Source organism: Scleropages formosus, chromosome 15 (genome assembly GCF_900964775.1).
Source record: "Scleropages formosus chromosome 15, fSclFor1.1, whole genome shotgun sequence".
NCBI classification, from domain to species: Eukaryota; Metazoa; Chordata; class Actinopteri; order Osteoglossiformes; family Osteoglossidae; genus Scleropages; species Scleropages formosus.
This window is the reverse complement of record NC_041820.1, coordinates 9,859,336-9,882,635: the sequence shown is the minus strand read 5'-3', so window position 1 is coordinate 9,882,635 and position 23,300 is coordinate 9,859,336. Positions and strand designations below refer to the sequence as shown.

The following is a 23,300-nucleotide window of genomic DNA, read 5'->3' as shown; positions in this document are numbered from 1 at the left end:
TACGACCATGTGTGTTACTGTAAATGTAAATGAAATACCTTGATCAAGGCTACTACAGCAGGCCCTTCTGATTGCAAGGTGACAGTCGAAACCCCTGCGCTTCCTGCAGCTGCCTAATCTGCGAACCCTTTTTCACTATGCAAACTCATTGTAGAGACTAGAAGATGCACCGTGAAAATCCCAGAGACTCCGAGCCCAGCATTCTAAAAGAATTAAGGAAACCAATATCCCAGCAACTGGAAACCAGGCGGCCGTCTTCCATCACTCCGAGTTTGAAACCTTCCCTCTCGGAGCTCTTTGCCCGTCGCTGGTGTTACAGAGTCGTCCCTCTGCTCCGGTCCCTTGCTTAATTATCCTTTGTGCCGTGCACAAACAAGATTAAACCGCAACACACAGAGGAATTTGCCTTTATTGCGCGTGGAATTCCCTGGGAGCTCGGGGGCAGTGGTCTTACACCACTCAAATTAATGTTTGATGTTCGAATTACAGTTTAATGGAATGTGCACACATTATTAAAAAGGGTTACCTATGTTACTGCTGTTGTGAACGTAATTAATGGTCTTTTGTTCACGAGCGAGACGTCTGAGTCAGAAATGGCCTGGTGGATATCGGGGCGGGGGGGGGAGGGGATAACACAGTCCTCTCACAATGGTACCCGGAGCAAAGGGGGAAAGGTGAAAGGTACGAAGACTGCAGCAAAAGTGCGTTTTTACTGACTGCTGCTCATGCAGTTTTTTCTTGCCTTTAGAAATTAATTGACATATTTCAAAATATTGTTTCAAAAACAACTAAGGATGGCAGCAAGAATGCATATAAAAAGAATACAATGACACATTATGTATACAGTATGTGCGTGTGTGTTATTGTATTCTTATTATACATATGTTCCTATTGTATTTATGTGTACAGTACAGAGAATGTGTTATGGCAACGTACCATGGTTATTCGTCAAACATTGTTTACGCAGTGGAAACACAATTGTTTCCTTCCTTTTTAAGCTTTTTTTAAAGCATTTTGTTGAGCAGCATGTAGGGAAAAATGCACCTGTCTGGGATCAGTGTAACACCGGACTGTGTAACGTAACGTAAAAGCCGAAAGCACTCAGAAGCGAATTTAATAGTGATTTGTCGGATAAGTACAGTTGATGATGTCATTTATTATGAATGAAGTCATCACCTAATGCACAGAGGGAAAGGTTCTCGCAAGTAGCACATTTTTATTTAACTTTGTCGTTCAGTCTTTACTTGGGAAATTAATCATGATGGTTACATATGCAGTTAACACACGTGGAACTAAAGATTTAATTTAGTCATATTATTGGGAATATTATCCTCTTCATTTTCCATCAGCCATTGGCTTCTTATGAATAATACTTTCAGCATCTCATAGCTGAAGACTACAGTTGTACAGCTGGTTTATCACATGAAACACACTACGGGTCTTCCTCTAAGTGTGGCACAAGTGCATTAAATTATGCCACAGGGACCTCTACTGGATCCACATGCATTGTGCAGTGGACATATTCCCGCTCTGGACATCCTCTGCGCAGTTTCTCAGCTATGTAAAAACTGATCGGCCTCTTATCAGTGCACATGATGAGAGAGCACATGGGACCTCAGATGTAACACAGAAACACTAAGGGGCAAGCCCTCCCCCCAAGCCTGTGGTTTCACAGCCTCCAAACACTGACATGAGACAATTTTCCCACAACGGTCCCTTGAAAAAGTGCTCTAGGGGCAGGAAACATGGGGGGGGACAAAAGATGTTGGCAGAAGACGGAGAGATGGACAGAAGGACATCTTTGCCTCCACATCAGTGGATCAGAAACAAGAAGAGACACTTTCACCCGAAAGTCAGACCACAAGGATACATTAAGATAACTATAGATTACAGCAGATTATTATTATTATTATTATTATTATTATTATTATTATTATTATTATGGGGGGGGCATGGTGGGTTGGACCAGGTCCTGCTCTCCGGTGGATCTGGGGTTCGAGTCCCGCTTGGGGTGCCTTGCGACAGACAGGCATCTCGTCCTAGGTGTGTCCCCTCCCCCTCCAGCCTTTTGCCTTGTATTGCCAGGCTAGGCTCCAGCTCCCCACGACCCTGTATGGGAAAAGCGGCTTCAGATGATGTGTGATGTGACACTATTATTATAATTATTATTATTATTATGATTTCATTTCTCTAAGTCACCCGTTTAACATGTTTGTTAATTCACATCTCAAAAAGAGATTGAAGAAATTCATTCAAGCACTTTGTGGAGGATACTGTATGTGCAGCTCCCATATGTGCACTGTTATTGTTGTTGTCGTCGTTGTTGTTGTTGTTAACAGCGACAAATCATTTCATAGTAACATGAACAATTTTTACTTATAGTGTTGAGGACATCCATAATGATGAGAGTCAGCTAATGGCTAGAAAAAACACATCTGATTCGAAGAAACGTGTCCTAGTATTCAGCTCCCAGGCAGGCAGAGAATGAACAAGTCCGTTTTCTAAATGTTGTCTAAGACTAACAACTGCCTAACAGTTATTGACTGACAGTATTATTCATTCATCATTTTATTATTACACCTGTAGATACGAATAGTGATTATGGAAATTAACTCTACTTTTGCTGGGCACAAACCCTCTTCTAAATCCTGCAACAATAAATTATTGTCTTTTTGAATATCTGAACCTTGTGACCTTGTACTGACTAAATCTAGCTCTTTAGCAAGTTGTCCATATTCTGCCAAAGCCCTCAAAACTCTCAGGCATGAACTGTGATAGAAAGAGATAATATTTGTCAGGGGTCAGCTAAAGAGTACCGTTTCCATTACCATAGCAACCTGTTTGAAACCAGTTCCCAGTGTCTTTTATGGCTACAAAAGGATGTTCCAGCCATTAGACACCGTCGCCGGCTGATTAACGAAAACGAAATATCCGTGGATTTTTGCTCTCTGGTCCCACATGATACAGCTATAACGTAGTTGTCATTAAATTCATTTAGCTGAAAAATTTTCTGAAAAAATGACTTATCCTGTTAGATGTGTACACTTGGCTATTTGCAGTGATTCCTCCATTTACACAGCCGCATCATTTTTACTGTATCAATTCAGGGTAAGCACCTTGATCAAAGGGCAGGGGGTTGGACCGCAGTCCTGCTCTCCAGTGGGTCTGGGGTTCCAGTCCCGCTTGGGGTGCCTTGCGAGGGACTGGCGTCCCGTCCTGGGTGTGTCCCCTCTCCCTCTGGCCTTATGCCCTGTGTTGCCGAGTAGGCTCCGGTTCCCCACAACCCTGTATGGGACAAGGGGTTTGGAAAATGTGTGTGTGTGTGTGTGTGTGTACCTTGATCAAAGGTACTACAGTAGTAGATGAAACCCACACCAGCTGACTGCGTAACACCTTGAACCTCTGTGCTACCTGTTAAGGTACGGTGGAAAAAAAAAAAAGTTCAGAGCAGATCATGTACCTGGAAGTTTCTGTTTTTCATATACAGTTCCTCCCACTACCCATAACCGGAACTTACCGCAGTTCACATGGCTTTGAAATCTCAGGTGGTGAGTGACACGTTCTGGATATGTGCATTTACTCTACCTTGTGTAGATCCCCCTTGGGCTCCCGCCGCACTCCCCCCACCTGGAATCATCTTAAGCCAAAGAGCACACACGTGTGTCACGCAGTCTGCACGCGGCAGCTGGCCTCACCGTAACCCCGTCGAACAGGGTGCGAGCCCCTGCTTGTACATTGTCAGAATCAATCCTACAGGGACAGCGGATCACTGGAAACACACACAGCGACACACGTGCACACACACATCTTCCATACCCATTCACATGTTAATTTTGCCCCACTTCTTTACCAGAAACACCCCCCCCCCAAAAAAAAAAAAAATGAGGGCACTTCCGTAACAATGAGGGTATAAAGACCAAAGTATCTTAACCACCCTCAAATACGAGTGAGACAACATACATAGACACACACACTATCATATCACTCATTGGATTATATATGATGGGCTCATTAGCACAGTTAATATATAATGTCAGGTATAAATTTCAGCTACTGCCTGCCTCCAGAACACATAGCAAAGCCATTCTGTCCTTCCTGATGAGAACAGGGACTTACTAGATTTCACAGAAATAAGGTAAATTTGTTACGGTAAAAGGTATGGCATAGGAACCTGTAGCTCTATGTGCTCTCAGCAAACAGCATGAATACTGGAAGCAACAACCGATTTGGACCACTTAGGACAACTGACCTAATGACTCAGTGCTTCCAGAAACAAAAAAAAAAGAATGTGTCCCTTTCCTGCCTTTAAAGATTCTTTATATTTAATACCATCATTTTTCAATTTATGAACACAACTGGGACCAGAAGTTATATCCTTAATCATTTTGTTCATAAACCCAATGTGATCTGACCGGGAAGTCACACTCAGTAAAATCCTAATGATATCTTTTCATTTTATTTTCCGATTACTGCTGCGAAAATCTTTCATATAGCTTTGATAAATAAAAAATACCTTGAAAAACTTTATTATTATTATTATCATCATCATTGTTGTTGTAGATAGATAATAGATACTATTAATTATTTACTTAATTAACAAACCATTTACTATTCTTAAAAATGATGTCGTCTATGTTGTACACCTTGGTCTCCATGGTAACCAGACGCCGTTTGCTACTGGTCCTATGAGAATCAGCGACACCGACAAACAGCAGGCAGCAGCTGTAAACACCGTGGAAGCGCAATGAATGAACGAAGACGATGCTAAACTAGTTTTCGGCTTGGGTGTGACTTACTGACATCTATCGGCTGGGGGCGTAAACACAGGTTTGAGTTCGTTCCACTATAAATGTTCCGGAAAGGTAACAGGAGCTCGGCGGGGGAGCGTTGACGCAGCGGGTTTGGCCGGGTCCTGCTCGCTGGGGGAGGGGTCTGGGGTTCGAGTACCGCTGGGGGTTCCTTGTAACGGACTGGCGTCCCGTGGATGTGTGTTGCCGGGTTAGGCTCCGTCTTGCCGCGACCCTGCTCCGGACAAGCAGCTTCAGCTATTGTGTGCAAGAGAAGAGTCTGGATGTTTTTAGAGCAGAAAAAATGAACTTAAGCCGTTGATAACCTGAGGAACTCGTGTACCTGTAATGGCCATGTTTATACGGTAGAGGGCGCTGTAGTACTGCTGCCTCAAAGTTGAACCCGCTCCCGGTGGGAACATGGAGAGGCTCCACCCAGCGATCCTGCTGTTTCACTTTTGCCACATTTTAAATAAAAAGATAATCGCTGCAGTATACTGTAAAGCGAGAGGGCGAAAAACTGATTAAGATGAGCACAATGATGCTTAATCATGACATTAATCATTAATGATAATGTTACTTCCTCCGACAAATTATATATATGTCAATCCATCCGATGATATTTTTTTGTAATGAAAATATTAATATTAAGCACATATAATAATTCATTGTGCAATACTTGTGCAAAAATCTATCTTTCAATTGACGTTCTCAGACGCTGCCTTTTCTGATTCTGGCTTTATTTACATGTTTTCCCAGAGCTCGGAACAAAAACTTTAGATTGTGTATATTAATTTCTTCAACAAAATGTCCTGTCGGAACACAAGTGATTTGTCGCGCGGCGGAGGCGGTGTGTACGTGTGAGTGTGTGTGTCACAGTGAAGGCGCGCGCGATAAGCACTCGATGAGTGCCGCGCGCTGCACCGCTCGCGGCGTCGCGCGACTTTCCGGGTTCCTCGTCCGCGCGCCAAAGGCGCGACGGAGCGCAGAGCAAACTTGAGGAAAAACACGAATTGATCGCGCCGAAGCCACAGAGCGACGATCACAGTCGACAGAAGTGTCTGAAAGTGCGAAAAAGTTACCCTTCGGAAGCACGTCAGCCTGTGTTTATTGTTGTTTTAATTCGGTTAGCCAACGCACTCTCAGCCTGGAAAAAATATTAAAAAAGAAACAAACTACCTTGTTTCCCGTCGAATTGACAGAGAGAAATGACTGGTTGAGAAGTCGAGACTTCGACGGAGCTTGAGAAGAGATACGTGTGATAAATGCACGAACGATGGCAGTTAAGGTAGGAATTCTTAGTCTTTACTGCTTTTTATTATTATTATTTTCTGTGCATTATCATGTTCCCTTACCATTTTTCTGTGCATTAATCATGTCCCTAACCAAAAAGACTCTCTTTTTAAAAAAAAAGGACACTTCGAGTCAAAAACGTGTTTAGATGCTCTAGTGTTGAACTCTAGGGCTGTGTAATTTCAGTGGTTATTTAAAACTGTAGTAACAGAACTACTTTGGCTTATGTTATGTTATTAAAAGTTGGAATATATGTCGGTGACGTTCTACAATTGCGTCACAGAAGGAAACCTGGGAAATGTAGTTCCATAGGATGACCTCATGGAGTAAGTGGGCGCTTTGGGAATAGATCCAGTGACCAATAATCATCTGCCTTTCCCTGACTATCTTACTTACCTGAAATGTTTTAAGTTTTAATGTGTGCGTTACTGGTTGTATGCTAGCAGTATGACTGATTGAAATTACTTTTTTTTTTTTTTGTTTTTTTTTTTGTATTTTAATCCCTATATACTACTTTGGGCATCATTTTTTTTTGTTTTGTGAATGTCCGTTTTACATTGCAAAGAGTATTTTTCATTGTTCCTCTTTATTGGCTGTCCTACAGACTGGGTGTCATACGTAGTTTTTATGGTCTGACGTTTAGAATGCAACGAGGTCCTTGTAGGACATACGAGTAGTGTGGCAAGTAAAAACTGAAAACTTGTAAATTCTAGGGTTTTGAGTCCCATCAGATCCTACTGGTACATACTTGACTTGCTAAAATATCTAATTCTAATATCCCTGTTATACCATTAATTATACTGGATAAACATTTTAGTAGTGAAATAAGTATGAAAACAGAAACACTGATAGGAGAGTGTTAGGACATATGATCATTCTCAGCCTGGCATGTTCTTGTTTCACCGGCACCCGTCTGTTATAAATTCCTGTCTACCATCTGAACCTGACCCGTGCAGTTTCTTCCACCATCAATAACTGAACTGAAGAAGGACAGTAACACTTGGAAGTGAATACTTATTGTCTCATCCGTGATGCTTCAGCAGTTGTCACATTTTGTAGCATACCGTTGTCACAGGATGCAGTAGTTCAAGAGGAATGTCATGTTACAGATATAAGAAATGCTTGGAAAAAAGACTTCATTTAGATACTACTGTCATATTATATATTATATACTGTATGTCATATGTTGCTCTGTTGTCAGCTTATTTCAGATCTGAAGGACATTGGGGAGAGCATACAACCTGTAAAATCAACCTGTAAGGGATTAATGATGTAGGACCTTTTCTCTTTAGTTTTAATTTTATACATATTTATGTTAATATTTTGCATTAATACATTTTCCAGAACATGGTGAAATTTAACGATTTAGTATAGATATACATTTAATGATATGCTGAGAAAGCCTAAGACAGGGACAGTACTGAGTTCTTGGGAGACATTAATTTTGCAGTTTAGTAATGGAGTTTAATAACCTCATTACATTCATAATATTGATTTGTAGTGATGCAAAATTTTTAATGCTAGAAAATATTGCTTGTTTTTTATTTTAATATGGATAATTATATCTCAGAAAGGTTAAAGTAATGGATTTAATTTATAGAATTTTGCATGTACTGTGTTTGATTTGTCTGCAAATGGTGTCTGAACAGATGGGTTCTGACAGTGTCTAGCTGACTACTACAACATCCATGAGAAGGAAAAATTTTAGGTTTCATACTGAGGAGTCAGGGAAGCATCTCTTATGTTCACAGCTCATTGCTTTTTACTGTATTTTTATTAGCTATTAATTTTTTCCTATGTGTCTTACAATTCTGATTAATTTATAATACTGTGCAGGAGCAATTCACTTTAAGTAACTTCCTCAAGTATACTGCAGCAGGATCCTTAACCACGATTCTGTCTAGCAAGTGGCTGGTAGTGGAGTAGTTACAGTTGCTCAGCTGTATAAATGGGTAAATAATTGTTTTTTGGGAGAAAAGCATCAGCTAAATGAAGTAAATGTACTATAGTATATAGTAGTTGAGTACTGGTAATTTTCTCTTAATGGTTTTATGTATTATTTGTAGTTATTGTGTGTTGTGTTTTAACTGTTTTCTGCATTTATTCATTTGAGGTCTTGTTTACCTCCGACGTAAGGTCCTTCATGCAGAATATTTGGAAAAGTACTAGTTTGGAACAATAATAATATATATTTTAAAGATGATTATCTGCAGCCTTTGCCCTTGTTCTTTAACTGTGGCAGTCAGAAGTGAGATTTATCGGTGCTTTCAGTGGCAGGCAGCGCAGTTCTGCACACAGCAACGGTGTTTTTGTCTGAGATTTTTCAGGAAGAAGCACGGCACAGGGTTTTGCATGAGGTTCGGGATGCTGCTTCCTCCACCAACGTCCCCCCTGCCCTCACGCCAGCCACATCGTCTCCAAGCCTTGTACCTGGCTATGTGGCTTATTACCCCCTTCCTGTCTACATACAGTGCTGTGGCTCTCAATGGCACGCTAACAGTGTGAAAAACCCACATCAGTGGGTAGAGTGGCACCAAAGAAGTTTGACTCCAGACACTTTTTGTTTCAGGTTTGAAAGAAGCAGTATGTACTCAGCTGAGTTCTTTCAATATACCTCCCCCATAGTTTAAAGACATTATGTGGTTGTTGGCCATATAATTAACTTTTTATGAACCAGTGAGTGTCTCTTAATCAATGAGGTAAGAATGATAGTTACAGCAGAGTAAAGTTTCAAAATAGGTCTGTAGGGCTTTGTGTTGTTTGTTTTTCCCTACGGACTGTGTGTGATTGCTCGATGGGAGCTTGCACATTACGGTGTGTACTGATGTCGTAACTCTCAAGGGTTATCCAGTTAAACTTGTTTGTTTTTTCATTACCAGTTCTTCTCACTGCATTAGAGAGGCTTGTGCTGTCATTATTTCACTCACAGACTGTACCTGTATTCCTGGGTTTCACAGCATGTTAGCTGCTAAACGGCAGGCTATTATTTGTGCTCATATTATCAGGTGATTCCATGCTCTGTGTTTTTCAATAGATGCCATTGACTAGCTCTCCATGTATAATTCAGTAAGCAATGAACAGTGTCGTTTTCATCTGTTATGTCTTCAGCAGAGGTCTAGGTTGTTGTGGGAAAGACATTTAGAACGTCATTATTCATTTTGTATTGGTGTAAACTCTGATCTCGGGTAAAAGTGTGCGTGTGTGCGTGCGTGCGCGCGCGCATGCGCACTTTTTAGTTGCAGCAAAAATGATTCTGTAGACACAGCCTTTCATTGTTATGTTGTGATGGCTAGAAACATTGCAAAAGGCAAATAAATGGATTCATGAAAAGTTAATCCATTGGTTATGAGAAGTTCATGTATAATTGTTTATAAAAGAAGCTTTTACGATTAGTATTTTTCCTTTTGAATGAGTGGGGGAAACTGTTTCTTAAGTGCATCTCAGGTGTTGTATTGTCAGATTATTGGTTTGCTACTCAGATGCTTCCTTTAACTAACAGTAAAGTTAACAGGTTTGTGCCTTGGTGGTAGCTTTTCGTACATTTTACTGAACTGAGTTTCCATGCCCACAAAATAGTTTTTGAAATAAGCACAACATTGATAAATACGCTTCTTACCTGAGATGATCATGTATCAGTTTCAAATTTTACCCTTTTTGATTTAAGCTTTTTATAATTTTGAGCTATATAATTTACATACAGATTGTGTTCTTTCTCCATCTTCGTTATGGCCAGGCTCAAGTTTTGTATGATTTTACGGCCGAGCCTGGAAACGGTGAGCTTACGGTAAAAGAGGGAGAGACAATCACCATCACCAACCAGGTGAGTGTGAGACCCTACCTGCAAACGTGTGTTCATATCCCACGGTTCCAATGACTGACATTAGAATTATGACAGAGCGAAGTCGAGCTGGCAGAAGAGCAAATGGCCATTGTGGGTCAATAGCTGGTTAAAGATTCAAAACCCACAAAAGCAACTGGTGTTTTAATCTTTTACAAGACACATAGCATTTGTGAGAGAATCATTTATGCTGCCTGTTGTGGATAGTTGAGGTCATATACACAGGGCCACTGTGTCCCTTTCCCATATTTTATTGTCATGTTGTGTAAATCTGTTTAAAGCTGTGTTGTTCCAATATTCCAAAAACACTATATAATACATTTAAATGTTCTCTGAAAAATGACCAGCCAAGGTTTACCTGAGCATCTTACACATACCTTATTTCAGAGTATAGGTGGGGGGTGGATAGAAGCACGCAATTCACATGGGGAAACAGGACTAGTTCCAGAAGAGTATGTTGAGGTAAGTGTATGTGTATCTCAATCTTGTGTACCCATGCTGTGGAAATGACTGGTACTATCTGCTTACAGTGAGCTCCTGCTGATAGTGTTTTCATGAGAAAACATGCTTTATTTTAATGATCAAGTACTCACACAGAAATTCCACATAACGTGTTTTAATTCATGTGTAATATAGTATATTGAATTAATCTTGTATTTTTTAACTTTCTGTGACGTTTCACTGATTGAAAAGGCCCGTAACCATTCCTGTACTTTTTACAGTTATCATGTACTTAACCTAACCACTGCAGCAAGTATATCAAGTGTATTTGAAAAGTCTTCTTTCTTCCTCTTTAATGAATGCAATGCGATAAAAATGTTACCTTGGAAGGAACCGCTGTGGACGAGCTGTTTGGCCTGATTTTGTTTACAAGGACTCTGTGTCTGTGTACTTTTAACTGATTTTAGCCAAATATCTCTCATCTAATCAAACTTCTGTCTGTATATAATATATTTCAAGTACAGTAGGTTTCAATTTATTGGGCTGATTAAAGTGTCAAGGCTAAAAAGTGAGGTGAAAGTTGGGCTTCAAAAACAGTAATATAAACAGTGCTTCCTCTAAAGCATGAGTGATGTCAGTAATATTCTTATTGCATTACTCAGTATTGTATGTCCTTATTTAATCACTTCACAGTCTGAAAAGTAATCAGTTCATTTAATTGTGTTCAGTGAAAGCTGTGACATTAGCAGTACATGACTTTTACTTGGGGGGGGAAAAAAGTAGAAGTTGCAAAATGCAACGATTCCATTTCCTTCATATTTGTCTCACTTCCAAAACTGTATTCTTTTAACTGATTAAAAGCTAATTATTTTTGTCAGCCTGTCCAGAAATAGTTTTACATTACTTACAATTTCACATCTTTATTTTTATGCTGAAAGAAAATTTAACTTGAGTGTGGAAATTTGACATGAACCAGCTTTAATATGGGGTGATGTTGGACTTTTTTCCCCCCAGATCAGCAGTAGAAATGGAGGTGGTGGCAGTTTCACATCTTCAGGACAGGCATTCAATCCTTTTGCAGTTGCAACGGCTAGCAGTGCCACCAGCAATCAGGTACCATTTTTTTATTTAAAAAAACATGAAACCACGCTTTTAAGGCCTGGTCATCTTCACTGTTTTTACTGTGTCCTTCATTCACCACGTGAATTGAGTTACTGCTGCCAGTGTATTTGTGGGAAGAGTCTCAGACTGGATGGTCAAGCAGTTTTCTCACTGTGCATTTGACCAGTCGGCTCCATGTTTTTGTACTGTTGTACTGAAACTAGTCCAAACACGGGATTCAGTTAGATGGCTTTAAGGTCAAGCACCCATAAGATGAGTTGTGACATGCACATAATTTTTTTTTTTTTTTAACATTTTGAAAGATGTTTACAGGAGTTATATGAAAAGGACATAACTTCATGATATGTGTGTGTTTTTTATGCAGTGTTTTTAAAAACTGGATGGTTAGATAAACGAAAATGCTGATTTGCTTCCTGCTGAAATGATAAGGAGAGCACACAGGTTGAGTTCAGCAGTGCTGTCGGATGTTTCTAAAATAGCTACTTCCACTACACTCCACATTCATGAAAAAATTAAGCTGTTTTTGTCCAATTAGTTCACTCTTAACATATGAAATGCAGGTTAAGGACTACCAATTAAACCTGTTTAATTATGCAGTAAAAGAAAAACAAATGCACGGGTTGAAAGGATTCATGTTCCAGTTTAACATTCTGTTCACAAAAAAATTTGAGTTAAAACAAGAAAAAATAAAAATCAAAAGAAGTTATTGCTAATATAAACAAGAACCCTTGAAGCAGTTTTGATTTGACTCTACATTTGTATATATTTCTCCCCTCTTAAGAACGTTAATAATCTTTCACTTATAATGAGGTCTACTTTCTGTTTCCCCGTTGTGGTCGTGGACTGCAGTTTTCTTCAGCAGGAAAATGGGTGGAAGAAATCTTCCCTTAACACAATAGCTCATCATAGTTAAAATATGTAATCGCAAGGAAAAGAGATTATCACTCATCACTCACAACTCGAGATATCCCTGACTTGAGCTGCAAAATTTTATCTGTTTTGAAAGTATGCAAATAGATAACATATAACAGAGAGTATGACATCATCTTACTGTGTTTACGTGTTCAGTCATTTTTTTAATCAGCGTTTCAGACTGAAGTACCCTAAATATAGACACATTTGTTTTTTTCTGTAGGGCGGTATATATAAATATACTACTGGACTAATGTAAATATTCCTTTGTACATCTAAATATGCAGTGAGGATTTATTCCAATGTAATTGGAATGATAACGGATATGCTCAGTTTTTATTTAGGATTGCACATTTTTCTATTTGCATTTGCTGCAGAATAAATTTAATGTGAAGATCACCTACATTCTTAATGTCTTAAAGTTTTAAGTTATTGAATAATATGATTCTTTTGAGGGGTGATGTGAGAGATGATAACCTTCCATCAGATACACTACTTTTCCACCTGCACTCCGAATGCTTGTTGTGAGAGAGCAGGTCTGCCAGGTCTGCAGGAAATTCACTCACTCCTTCCAAACACTTAAGTTAACTTAGTTTATACATGCACTTGTTTGGCCCCTTTTTCATATACAAACACTCAGCTCATACAGACAAAAAGACATACAAACACTCGTCTCCCCCTTTGTTGTGTTACTATATGTGAATGGCATGCATAATATGTCATTTTAAATGTTACTTGTGGTTAGGTAAACCAGGTAAGGTTTAAGGTGGCCTTATATATATTGCCCGTTTCTATGGTGCACACGCTCATTTGACACTAAATAAGAAAACTCATTATTGGGAAAGTTTGTAATTACTGTTTTGATTCATCCTTGTATTTTATAATAATGGCTGATTGTAACAAAAAGAATATTCATTTGGCACAGAGAATGAAAGAAAGGTGCTTCATTGTGCACCTACATGCATTGGGCTTTGGTTTTATTATTCAAAGTGAAATTGTAGAGATGTTTTTAAAGAATTGCATAAATCTTAAATATTTTTGTAAATGTGTAAGTGAAAATGGAAAGGTATCACCCCTTTGTATATTACATTAGTTTCAGTTTTATTCTCTTTTTCAAAACTTACAATTTTGTTTTTCGAAAAAAAAAATACACACACACACATTTTCAGAACCGCTTGTCCCATACGGGGTCACGGGGAACCGGAGCCTACCCGGCAACACAGGGCGTAAGGCCGGAGGGGGAAGGGGACACACCCAGGACGGGACGCCAGTCCATCACAAGGCACCCCAAGCGGGACTCGAACCCCAGAGCCACCGGAGAGCAGGACTGTGGTCCAACCCACTGCGCCACCGCACCCCCTCGAAAAAAAAAAAAATATATATATAAAAATTATATCATATATATAGAATTTTTTTCCCAAGTTCAGACACATAGTTAAATGATCACAGCACACCACAAACAAAAGTATCTCTGAATTTGTAATATGTTAAAGGCTTTGGTGTGACTTTTTCTCACACTCGGATATTGACATCCGTTCAAAATACGTTACAGCTGCATGTCAACATTAGCCATAATTTCATTTTCAGAATAGCAGACTGTCTATGTGTTTAAGAGTTTCTGTCAGCTCTATAAACCAACTGTGTGATTGTCTGTAATTGTCCACATGTGTAATTGTGATTCACGAATCCTTTCCTACAAGCTTATCCTTATCGCCTTTACCATGACATCGTAAATTAGTCTTATTTCCAAATCGGCCTTGCCCTTACTATATATGTATTTGTTGTACATTTCATTTCACATGCTGAGAAGAGACAAAGTTTTTGTCTCTGCAGCCTATGCGCTGCCTTTTTCATGCATCAAGGTCAAACCCATTGAAGGGGCTTGCCATTAAGAACATATGACATAAACAGACGGATGTTGGAAGGGTCTAAAAGCTGCACTCCATGCAGCCCCTTCACACTGGGGGAAAGTGAAGTCACATACTAGGAATTCTTCTTTTGTCGTCGATGAGCGTTGGAGATCTGGAGACCTTGTCTGCAGCCCTTACATCTCTTTGCCTTAAAAGCGCTACAGAGATGGGTGTCTGTGACCTTTTCATCATTGGTTGCTCAAAGTGACGTACAAAGTAATGGTTTGACTGGATTTTTTTTTTTTTTTTTTATGAACCTAATTTCTAATAATGGAAGTTACCACAGGCATTAAAAGGAAGCCCTGGTTTTTGATTGTAATTGTCATTGACAAGACTGGAAAATTCCATTTCCACATTGTTTTTCTACTCAGCAAAAATCCCTCTGAAATTTATAGTGTCATGCCCTAATTCATGGAGTATGACTGTGCCCCATTTCTCTGGGGACCTGCTAGAACAAATTTCCCAGGGTCAGTAGATCCAGTTCTGTTTGTTTTTTAAGAAGCAGTTGGTCCCTCCATTCACAGACAAGCAATGGCAATGACCCTTGGACCGCTTGGAACTCTGACACCTCAAAAAACTTGGCCTCCGTGAGAAACAGCTGGATGTCCACAGACCAGGAACACCCCCAGGCCTATCAGGGGCCAGGTAAGAGCCATTGGGAACCACTTTATTTTCTTTTAATTTAAATACATTCCTTAAAAATTGCTTTGCAGATCCCCCCTCCAGTTGTTACACTTGATATATGTGATATGAAACTGTGATTCACTCAGCAGTTCTGAGGGACAGAAGGACTGTTTTTCACCATGTTGGAAACAAGACTAAGAAACAAGGGGCTTTCAGTTTTGTATCTTATAGATTTTTTTTTTTTTTCTCCAGGTCTCCTCTACTGTCCAGTTTTTCATTTAATGCTGAATCTTCACCAGTCCTCCAACATGTTTGCTGGGTTACCAGTTAGAACAGTTTTTTTTTTTTTTTTTTTTAACGTGGCTTTGCATGGATTTAAAAGATATGTTTGCTTTTGGAACTGACCACACTTAGGCTCTCTACTGAGGAAGAATATAGCCTTAAAGATGTATCAAGAAACAGGATGGGCACAGTCAGACTGGTAAACTAAAGTCATGTAGTGTTTATCTGTTAGCTATCTTTCCGGGAATCTCATGATGTGTATGATGTAATCTCTGATGCTGCCTTGTGCCATTTGCCCAGTGACTGACCCCAGAAAGGATGGAGGAAGTTCAATACACTTCCTGCCCAAGTCAGAAAAAATCCAGAAAAAAAGAAAGTAGATTGTTGGAAGGGCTCTACAATAAGCACCAAATGACATTTGGGGTTTTAAGGAGTCTAAATGTAATGCATGGCTTAGCATTTTACTAAAAAGAAATAAAAATAGGATAAGGAAATTCTGATTTTGTTTTTACTGAGTTAGATTTACAATCATTTAAAGGTATCCACTGTAAATAATGTGAAGGTTGTATTGAGTGATCTGGGTTCACTTTCCTGAACGCTGTCTGGTTAAGGGTTCGAGATGTTCCATTGTAGCTGTTAGCTTCTGAAAGAATTTCTCATCATCCTTTCCAGCGGCAATGGATGATGATGAGTGGGATGACGAGTGGGATGACACCCGGTCATCAGCGTGTTATGCTGAGGTGGACCTGGAGGCAGCAGAGGAAGGGGCTACGAATAGGACAGAGGTACAAGGGCCCACAAGGAAAATAACACTCAACAAGTAAGGCAAACCACCTGCTGTGCTTCCCACAATGCACTGCACAATCTCCAGTCTCACAGAACAGTAATTGTACTTCAGCCATGTAACTTATAATTGCAGATTCCCTGGTTTCTCCAAGTCTGGTCCAGAGCTTTACCTTCTTGCGAAGATGCTACCGAAAGGGAAAGAGAAAATATCAGTCTATGTAAGAAATACTTTTCTCCCGTCATTTTCATCTGAACATTGTGTTTTTTTAACCTTGCAGCCTGGCTGAGAATTGCGGTCCATCCCTTGAGTCGCTTCTGTTTTCTAGATGGGAGAAGTTGGTCCAGTCTGGTTGTATCCTGAGGTGCAAATGGAGTGCCTTGTAGCAGATCCAAAGAAGGGTTCAAAAATGTATGGCCTCAAGAGCTATATTGAATACCAAGTCACACCCAGTGTAAGTTATAATTAGAATTTAATGCCCTGTAAATTGTGTGACTGAAATATAAACAGTTGCTTGCATGTCCGAGCCCTCTTGTGTGTAACCGTTAGCACGTAGTCTGTTTTCAAAGAAAAATCATTTGAATGACCATGGATTTGAATGTTGCCCATTTAGACAGTATAATATAAAAACATTGACCAGTACGGCTGGTGACAGTAGTTCATTGCATAACAGCAGAACTGTCACTTGGTTGTTGGAACCAGTTGTACTTTACTAAGAAATGACTCTGTACGATTGTTAATATGTTGCTCTGTATGTACTTATTTATTTATATATAATATATATATGTAGTTTTTAGCTGTCTGATCATTTTGAATAGATTTTTTTAAAAAATTGTCTCAGAACAGTTGCTTTCATCTCACAATCACATTCCTGTTTCTTGCACAAACTTCAAAATGCTTGTTTTTGTAGACAACAAACAGACCTGTCAATCACCGTTACAAGCACTTTGATTGGCTGTATGAGAGGCTTCTAGAGAAGTATGGGTCAGCCATTCCCATCCCCTCATTACCCGACAAACAGGTCACAGGTAAACAATGACTAAGACAGATGACTTGAGTCTGCCTAATTGGGTTAGTGACACAAAAAGTTTTATCTCAGTCATCAGCAACATGTTGATTTGTCATACAATACGAAATAAAGTTCTTCAATGAAATGTAATCATTATTGAGTATTACATATTATTTGCTGATATTTGGATAACTGTCCTGTGAAGACTAGTGTTGCTATTAATGAAAGCACATTTCAGTAAAAAGAACTGTACATTTTGTACTTTATCATTGGTTTTACAAGATGTTGCCATAAATTCTTACCTTTGTCCCAGCTAAATGCACCTTTCCTGCTCTTTGTCCACCTCTCAGGACGTTTCGATGAGGATTTCATCAAACTACGTATGGAGCGTCTCCAGAGCTGGATGTCACGCATGTGCAGACATCCCATTGTGTCTAACAGTGAAGTTCTCCAGCTGTTTCTCAATCACCAGGATGAGAAGGTATGGATGGTGGAGTTTTGTGGAAGGGGTACTCACCAAAATTCTTGCGCAACATTCTGAACAAAGGGTTTGTTTTGGTCTTTTAAGGTCCTTCTTACTTGTTCTTATAGGACTGGAAATTGGGCAAGAGGAAAGCAGAGAAAGACGAGACTGTAGGAGTGATGATCTTTTCCCAGATAGAGGCTGAGGCGCCAGAACTTGGACTGGATGAAGTGTAACCTTTTTTTCTGAAATCAGACACATTTTTAAACAGTTATTGAGTACTTATGTTAAAAATTACAAGTTTTGATCTGGATTCAGAATCCTGACATGAGTGTCATTAATACAGTCGAGTGTTTCCAACTAGGAATAATATCTACAGTATTGTTAGTCTGAATATTTGCCTTGAAATTGAGAAATACTCTGTTTTTGGTTTGCAAAGAGAGAGGAAATGCGAATCATTCAGCCGATTTACGAAAGCCATGGATGACAAGGTGAAAGACCTGCTGGCTGTGGGGCATGACCACTGGAAAAGGTGCACAGGACGTAAGTGTGTGCTTCGGCCACCCTTCAAGATGAATGGCAGTGCAGGTGGTTATTACCAACACCACACACACACACACACACACACACACACACACACACACAGAGTCTGAAACTGCTTGTCGCGGTAAACCGGAGCCCAACCCGGCAACACAGAGCGCAAGGCTGGAGGAGGAAGGGACACACCCAGGACGAGATGCCAGTCCGTCACAGGGTACCCCAAGCAGGACTTCAACCCCAGACCCACCAGAGAGCCAGACCTAACCCAGCCCGCTGCGCCACCACACCTCCCCCATTATTACCAATATGCTTAATATAATGTTTTTAACTGGTAAGACACTGTTAAAATAAAAAGCTTTAATATTTTTCCAGTTTGTTCTTTTAGGCGAGTTCCAAAATTTATTGCCATAAGCATAGCTGAACGTCCAGACCTTGAATTCTAATTTGTTTTTCATTTTCAGAAAATTTTTGGCTTTTTGTTTTTTTTCAGCTTTGCCAAAACAATACCAAAAGATTGCAAAAGCTTTTCAGAATTTGTCTACAGTTTTCAGCAGCAGTGGATATCAAGGTAATATACTCCCTTAAGTTTTCTTTGACCTAAATTTTGCCCTATATGGATTAAAATTTAAACCTACCTGGGTAGCAGCAAATATAACCTTGACTATATCAATGTCATTATTTCAGCAGGTCATGTGATTTGCTTTTTATAGCTGTGTACCTCAGTAATGATCCTTATATTTGATAAAAAAAATGCCCTGCCCTTAGTATCAACATAATGTAGTAAGGTGCATAATCTTTTAATGTAGTAACTTATAGATACTGATGGTTAATAAATGCATATGTTAATAAACACAATGTTCCATTTTCAAAACTAAAATGCATTTACTGTACAAGGCGCATAGGGGTGATTGCACCTTATACATGTATACAATAGGTGTTTTTCTTTTTTGTTTTTTAAGAAATGCAGATTTCAAAGACTTGCATTCTTATGAAAAACTTGAAGATTCAGTTTCAGTCATAATATTTTTTTTTTTAAATCTGTTTTCATAGGGGAATCCACTCTCACAGATGCTTTAACTGCAACGGGGAAAACCTATGAAGAAATAGCAACCATAATATCAGAGCAGGTAACCTGTTCTGTTATTGTCCCATAACAATTGAGCCTTCATGTGGCTGTCTGCATGTGTGGACTGACATAGTTTACCTTGACTTCAGGGCATCATGGGACAAGGGCTCCGTGCCTTCTCTGTGTGTGGTATGATATGCATAAAAAATCAGAAATGAAAATCACACTCCTGTATAAATATTGTGACTAGTGTGAGGGACACCAAATGCTGCCCTTAGCAGATGTTTCCTGATTCTGTTATGGTCCCTGACTTCGGGGTAGGAGGAGTTCAAACGATGCATAGGCTTTGGTCTAGGAAGTTTTGTCTGTGTAATTTTAGAAGCAGTGAAAAAAACATTTTCTCTCTGCATTCTGTTTCCTTGGTTACAGATCTTTACTTTTATAGGATACAGGGAAATGAAGGAACATGTTTTTTTATGGACATATTGAAGTGTAAAATTCCCTTTTTTTAAAAAAAATAAACTTTTCTTTTTGAGCTTTTGTAATTTTTGGAACAATGACATCCTGTTGTGGGCCCCAAGGCTACAAACGCAGCTGTCTGCACATGCTTCTTCTTTACTTTAGCCAGCGATAATTTCTAAGTCCCTGGTTATTAGGGCTGGGAATGTCTTCCCATGGCATGGCCACCTGGTTGACTGCTGTCAGCGGTTCCTGCCATTATCGGCCATCCTGTGCAGAATATCACAAGAGATGTGTCGCTCCGCCACCTTCTTCAGCTGATGGCAGTGTTACTGCCTGGATGTGATTTATTTCCCCTTGTCCTTGTGTTGACACCACAACCCTCTTGTTTGCTTAGTGTGACCATTTTGTTGTGTTTACAGAACTCTCTGACTTTGTGGTCTTTGGCTGCCACTCTACTTGAGATATATCAGAAGTGGAAAAAGAAAAACAAAACAGAAGGGCTTTGACCAGCAGCCCCGTGCTTTGAGCTTCAATGCAGACATTGTATTTTCACTTGTGCTTTGTTCTTTTTTTTTTTTTTTCCCAGAAAACTACAGTAGCCATTTATTTGAGGCACTCTTTGCCTTTCTTACACATCCAATGTAGCTCTTATGTTTTCAGTGTAAATTTATCCTTCAGGTCCCCGCATGGTATCTGAAAACACAGACTTCTAAGGCCAGGAACAGACACTTGTGTCATCTTCTTAATTTGTTAATCTTAAGTATTGTGCAAAAACATTGAAATAGACCCTAAAATATGAACTATTTCTGCTCCATCCTGAGAATTGTTCTCTACTTGTTTCCTACTTCTTTCACAGCCAAAGAAAGATTTGCATTTCCTTGTGGAGACAAACCTTGAATACAAGGGGATCCTGGGCTGCTTTCCAGAGACAATTACTGTCCATAAGGTGCTGATCGTTATTGAATTTACATTAATTTACTAAAATGTTGTTTTAGTTTGTGTTTTCTTACACAGAATAGCAACCAAAGTGCCAGTGTGTTCATAGTTACACATAGCTCAAAGTAGGTACATCTATAGCTTGCTGATCTCTCCATCAGGCAGCAATCGATAAGCTAAAGGATGCAGATAAGCTGGTGGCCACCAACAAGATCAGCCCACATGATAAGCCAGTCATGGCGAAACGTGTCAGCAACATGTCATATGCGCTACAAGGTATGACGCAGTTCTGTCCAAAATCCCACCAAAGTACTTCTGTTCATATTTGCTCCTAAGCAGTGAAAGGAGCACATTTAGTAATTATTACATACTAATACTGATAATATTGATACAGTGGGAATTATCTTCTATATAAATGTTTGAAACATTGGTAAAAAATCTAACATTGTAAGTTTGCTTTGACAAAGGTGTTAGTTAAATAAGGAACTGGTTACATTTAAGCAGATGTTCAGTTGTTCCTGATTTTATTTAGAGAATAAAAGAATTTCAGAGTTCTTACGCCTAGTCTGCCTCAGAAGTAAGTGTACATTTTGAGGTGTAACAGCATCGCCGCCACTGGATACAAGTAGCAGCACCGCAGCCTTTTAACTGCATTAGTTGTCAATAAACATACGTAAACTTGTATTCTCTCTATCTGTCTTTGTTTCTCCAGCCGAGATGAACCACTTCCATAGCAACCGTATCCACGACTACAACAGAGTCATGCAGTTCTACCTGGAGGAGCAGGTGAAACTTTACGAAACGGTAAGAGGGGAAGTGTGTCTAAACAGCAGACATGTTCAGAGCTGTCTCAATAACAGAAAACGACGCAAAACAGAAAGCATGTCGCAGTGCCAACACAAAATGAACAAGAAAGAACTGAGGAACATGTTTAATAGGAGGACAGGAACACAGTCATATAAAAATAAAAACATTTAAAGGAGTCAGGTATTAAAAGTATACAGTATTAAACCTCATAGTTTAATCGACTTTAATCTGAACCATTTTTGCTTTTTAAAGGGAAGGTGTAAATGCAACTCTCCAACGAGTTAAGAACTATAGCCTTTTTTTTTTTTCTTTTTTTTTTTAAGAACGAAAACATTTTGTTCGGTGGGAAGAGGTAACATGATAAGCTCTAACTAAAAACAGAACAATGCTAGTAAAGGCCTGGAGTTTCCTTCCTGATTCATCTTTTGCTGGAAATATCCATTATCCACTCTTTAAACTGTTCTGGCTTTCGAGGGTCTTTTTCAAGGACTGCGGTTATAATTCAACATTGTGACAGCTACTAGCTACCAGTAACATGTAGCAAGTACTGTCTCTTAAAGTTTTTGGCCTTTTGTGAATTTCATCAGTATGGTTTTTTTTAAGCGCACTTCCATAAGCGCAAAAGATACTTGCCTTAAAGGCTTCTGCATATAATGAACAAGCCTAGTCTTGTAACCCATATGTAGATTAACAGCTCAGTAAGAGAGCCAGGCAAGCAGCAGCAACACTGTTACATATTATTTGTATCTGTGCAAATATTATTATCCACCAGGTCTATTTCAGTAGGAATTTCACATTTTAATTCTATACTTGCATCACTTTTTTAAAAAAAAAAAATTGTCTATACTATTCTATTCTATACTATATTATATTATACTACTAATAATAATAAATTATGACTATAATAATAATACTACTGTAATACTAGTGTATTAGTAATATAAGTGATAACACTAATAATTGTCTTATAATAAGCCACTCTAAGGTCCTCTGTTTATTTCTTAATTTGCTGTTCTGATTGTGTGTTGACGTTTTCTAATTCCTGTTTAACTCACAGTCACAGGGTTTTTACTGTTTCCTCCTGCAGATTGCTGGGAAACTCAGGGCGGCTCTCCAGCAGTACACAACGCTTTAAACACTAAGGACATTCCACATCTGACTAAATCTGTTCTCGGAAGAAAAAAATACTGTCTGCTGTGCCTACTCTTGAGGGTGTGCAGTTCACCTAATTAGTACACTTGACTCTGGGGAGATTGCACACAGATGAAATGGACAGGAAGCTTGATGCCAAGCACACGTTCAAGCACAGAGGTCGCAAAGGTCACAGGTTTAAAAAATTAACCACAGACTGTTCTTGTAGCTGCTCTTGGGTTTCCCTTGTTTGTAACCTGGAACTGGGTACTGGAAACAGTGGCCTTATGCTGTTTTCAGAACCATGAAGCTACTGTGTCACAAAACTGTGTGTTTTCTTTGCATTTGCTCAACAGTTTCCAAGATTTACTGGTTAATTGTAATACTTAAAGGAAGAGGAATACCCTTTACTACTCTTTACAAATTACTGTTGGGAATGTTATGAAAATACAGTATATATTTTATTTAAGAATATGACAAAAATTGAGTAATATATGAATGTGTTTGGAGCGATTGTATTTGAGAGTATATTATTGTTGATATATTGCTTTAAAAATTGCATGTTTATATTAGCTTCAGCAAGCAGAGTGACAGCTAACCGTAAGAACCAGCCGATGACGCACCGGAGACTTGTACCTCTTGTGCCATCAGTTCTTTACCACATAAACACTAATGGTGGGGTCCATCTTGAAGATTGGCATAAAATTTAAACACCAACCCCCCCCCCCCCCCCCAAGTGCCTTACATGCAATGAATGAGTTTCATTTTTGGGTTTAAATGTCATACTGATTTTGACATCTGTTGTCAATGTTCAGAGAAGTTAGCGCTCAGGGAGTGCTGGACAACAGAGATGTGGGATTTGATATTATTAATATCACATGATGCATCAGACC

At 39.2% G+C, this 23,300-nt stretch overlaps 1 protein-coding gene across 2 annotated transcripts; it reads left to right on the top strand.

Annotated features, from left to right (window-relative positions):
- Positions 1-4,701: 4,701 nt before the first annotated feature.
- snx9a (sorting nexin 9a) lies at positions 4,702-23,135 on the top strand. 2 transcript variants are annotated; one of them, XM_018733699.2, is made up of 19 exons: positions 4,702-4,827; positions 5,990-6,075; positions 9,814-9,900; positions 10,306-10,380; positions 11,374-11,472; positions 14,828-14,948; positions 15,882-16,029; positions 16,129-16,213; positions 16,322-16,447; positions 16,904-17,021; positions 17,353-17,483; positions 17,594-17,697; positions 17,905-18,008; positions 18,496-18,573; positions 19,056-19,132; positions 20,390-20,479; positions 20,631-20,745; positions 21,182-21,273; positions 22,364-23,135. In XM_018733699.2, the coding sequence occupies exons 2-19, from the start codon at positions 6,064-6,066 to the stop codon at positions 22,409-22,411; spliced, it is 1,710 nt and encodes a 569-aa protein (XP_018589215.1). In that variant the 5' UTR covers positions 4,702-4,827; positions 5,990-6,063; the 3' UTR covers positions 22,412-23,135. The 2 variants fall into 2 exon arrangements, with proteins under 2 accessions (XP_018589215.1, XP_018589205.1); XM_018733689.2 differs by lacking the exon at positions 4,702-4,827 and having other exon boundaries at positions 5,649-6,075.
- The last annotated feature ends 165 nt before the right edge of the window (positions 23,136-23,300 follow it).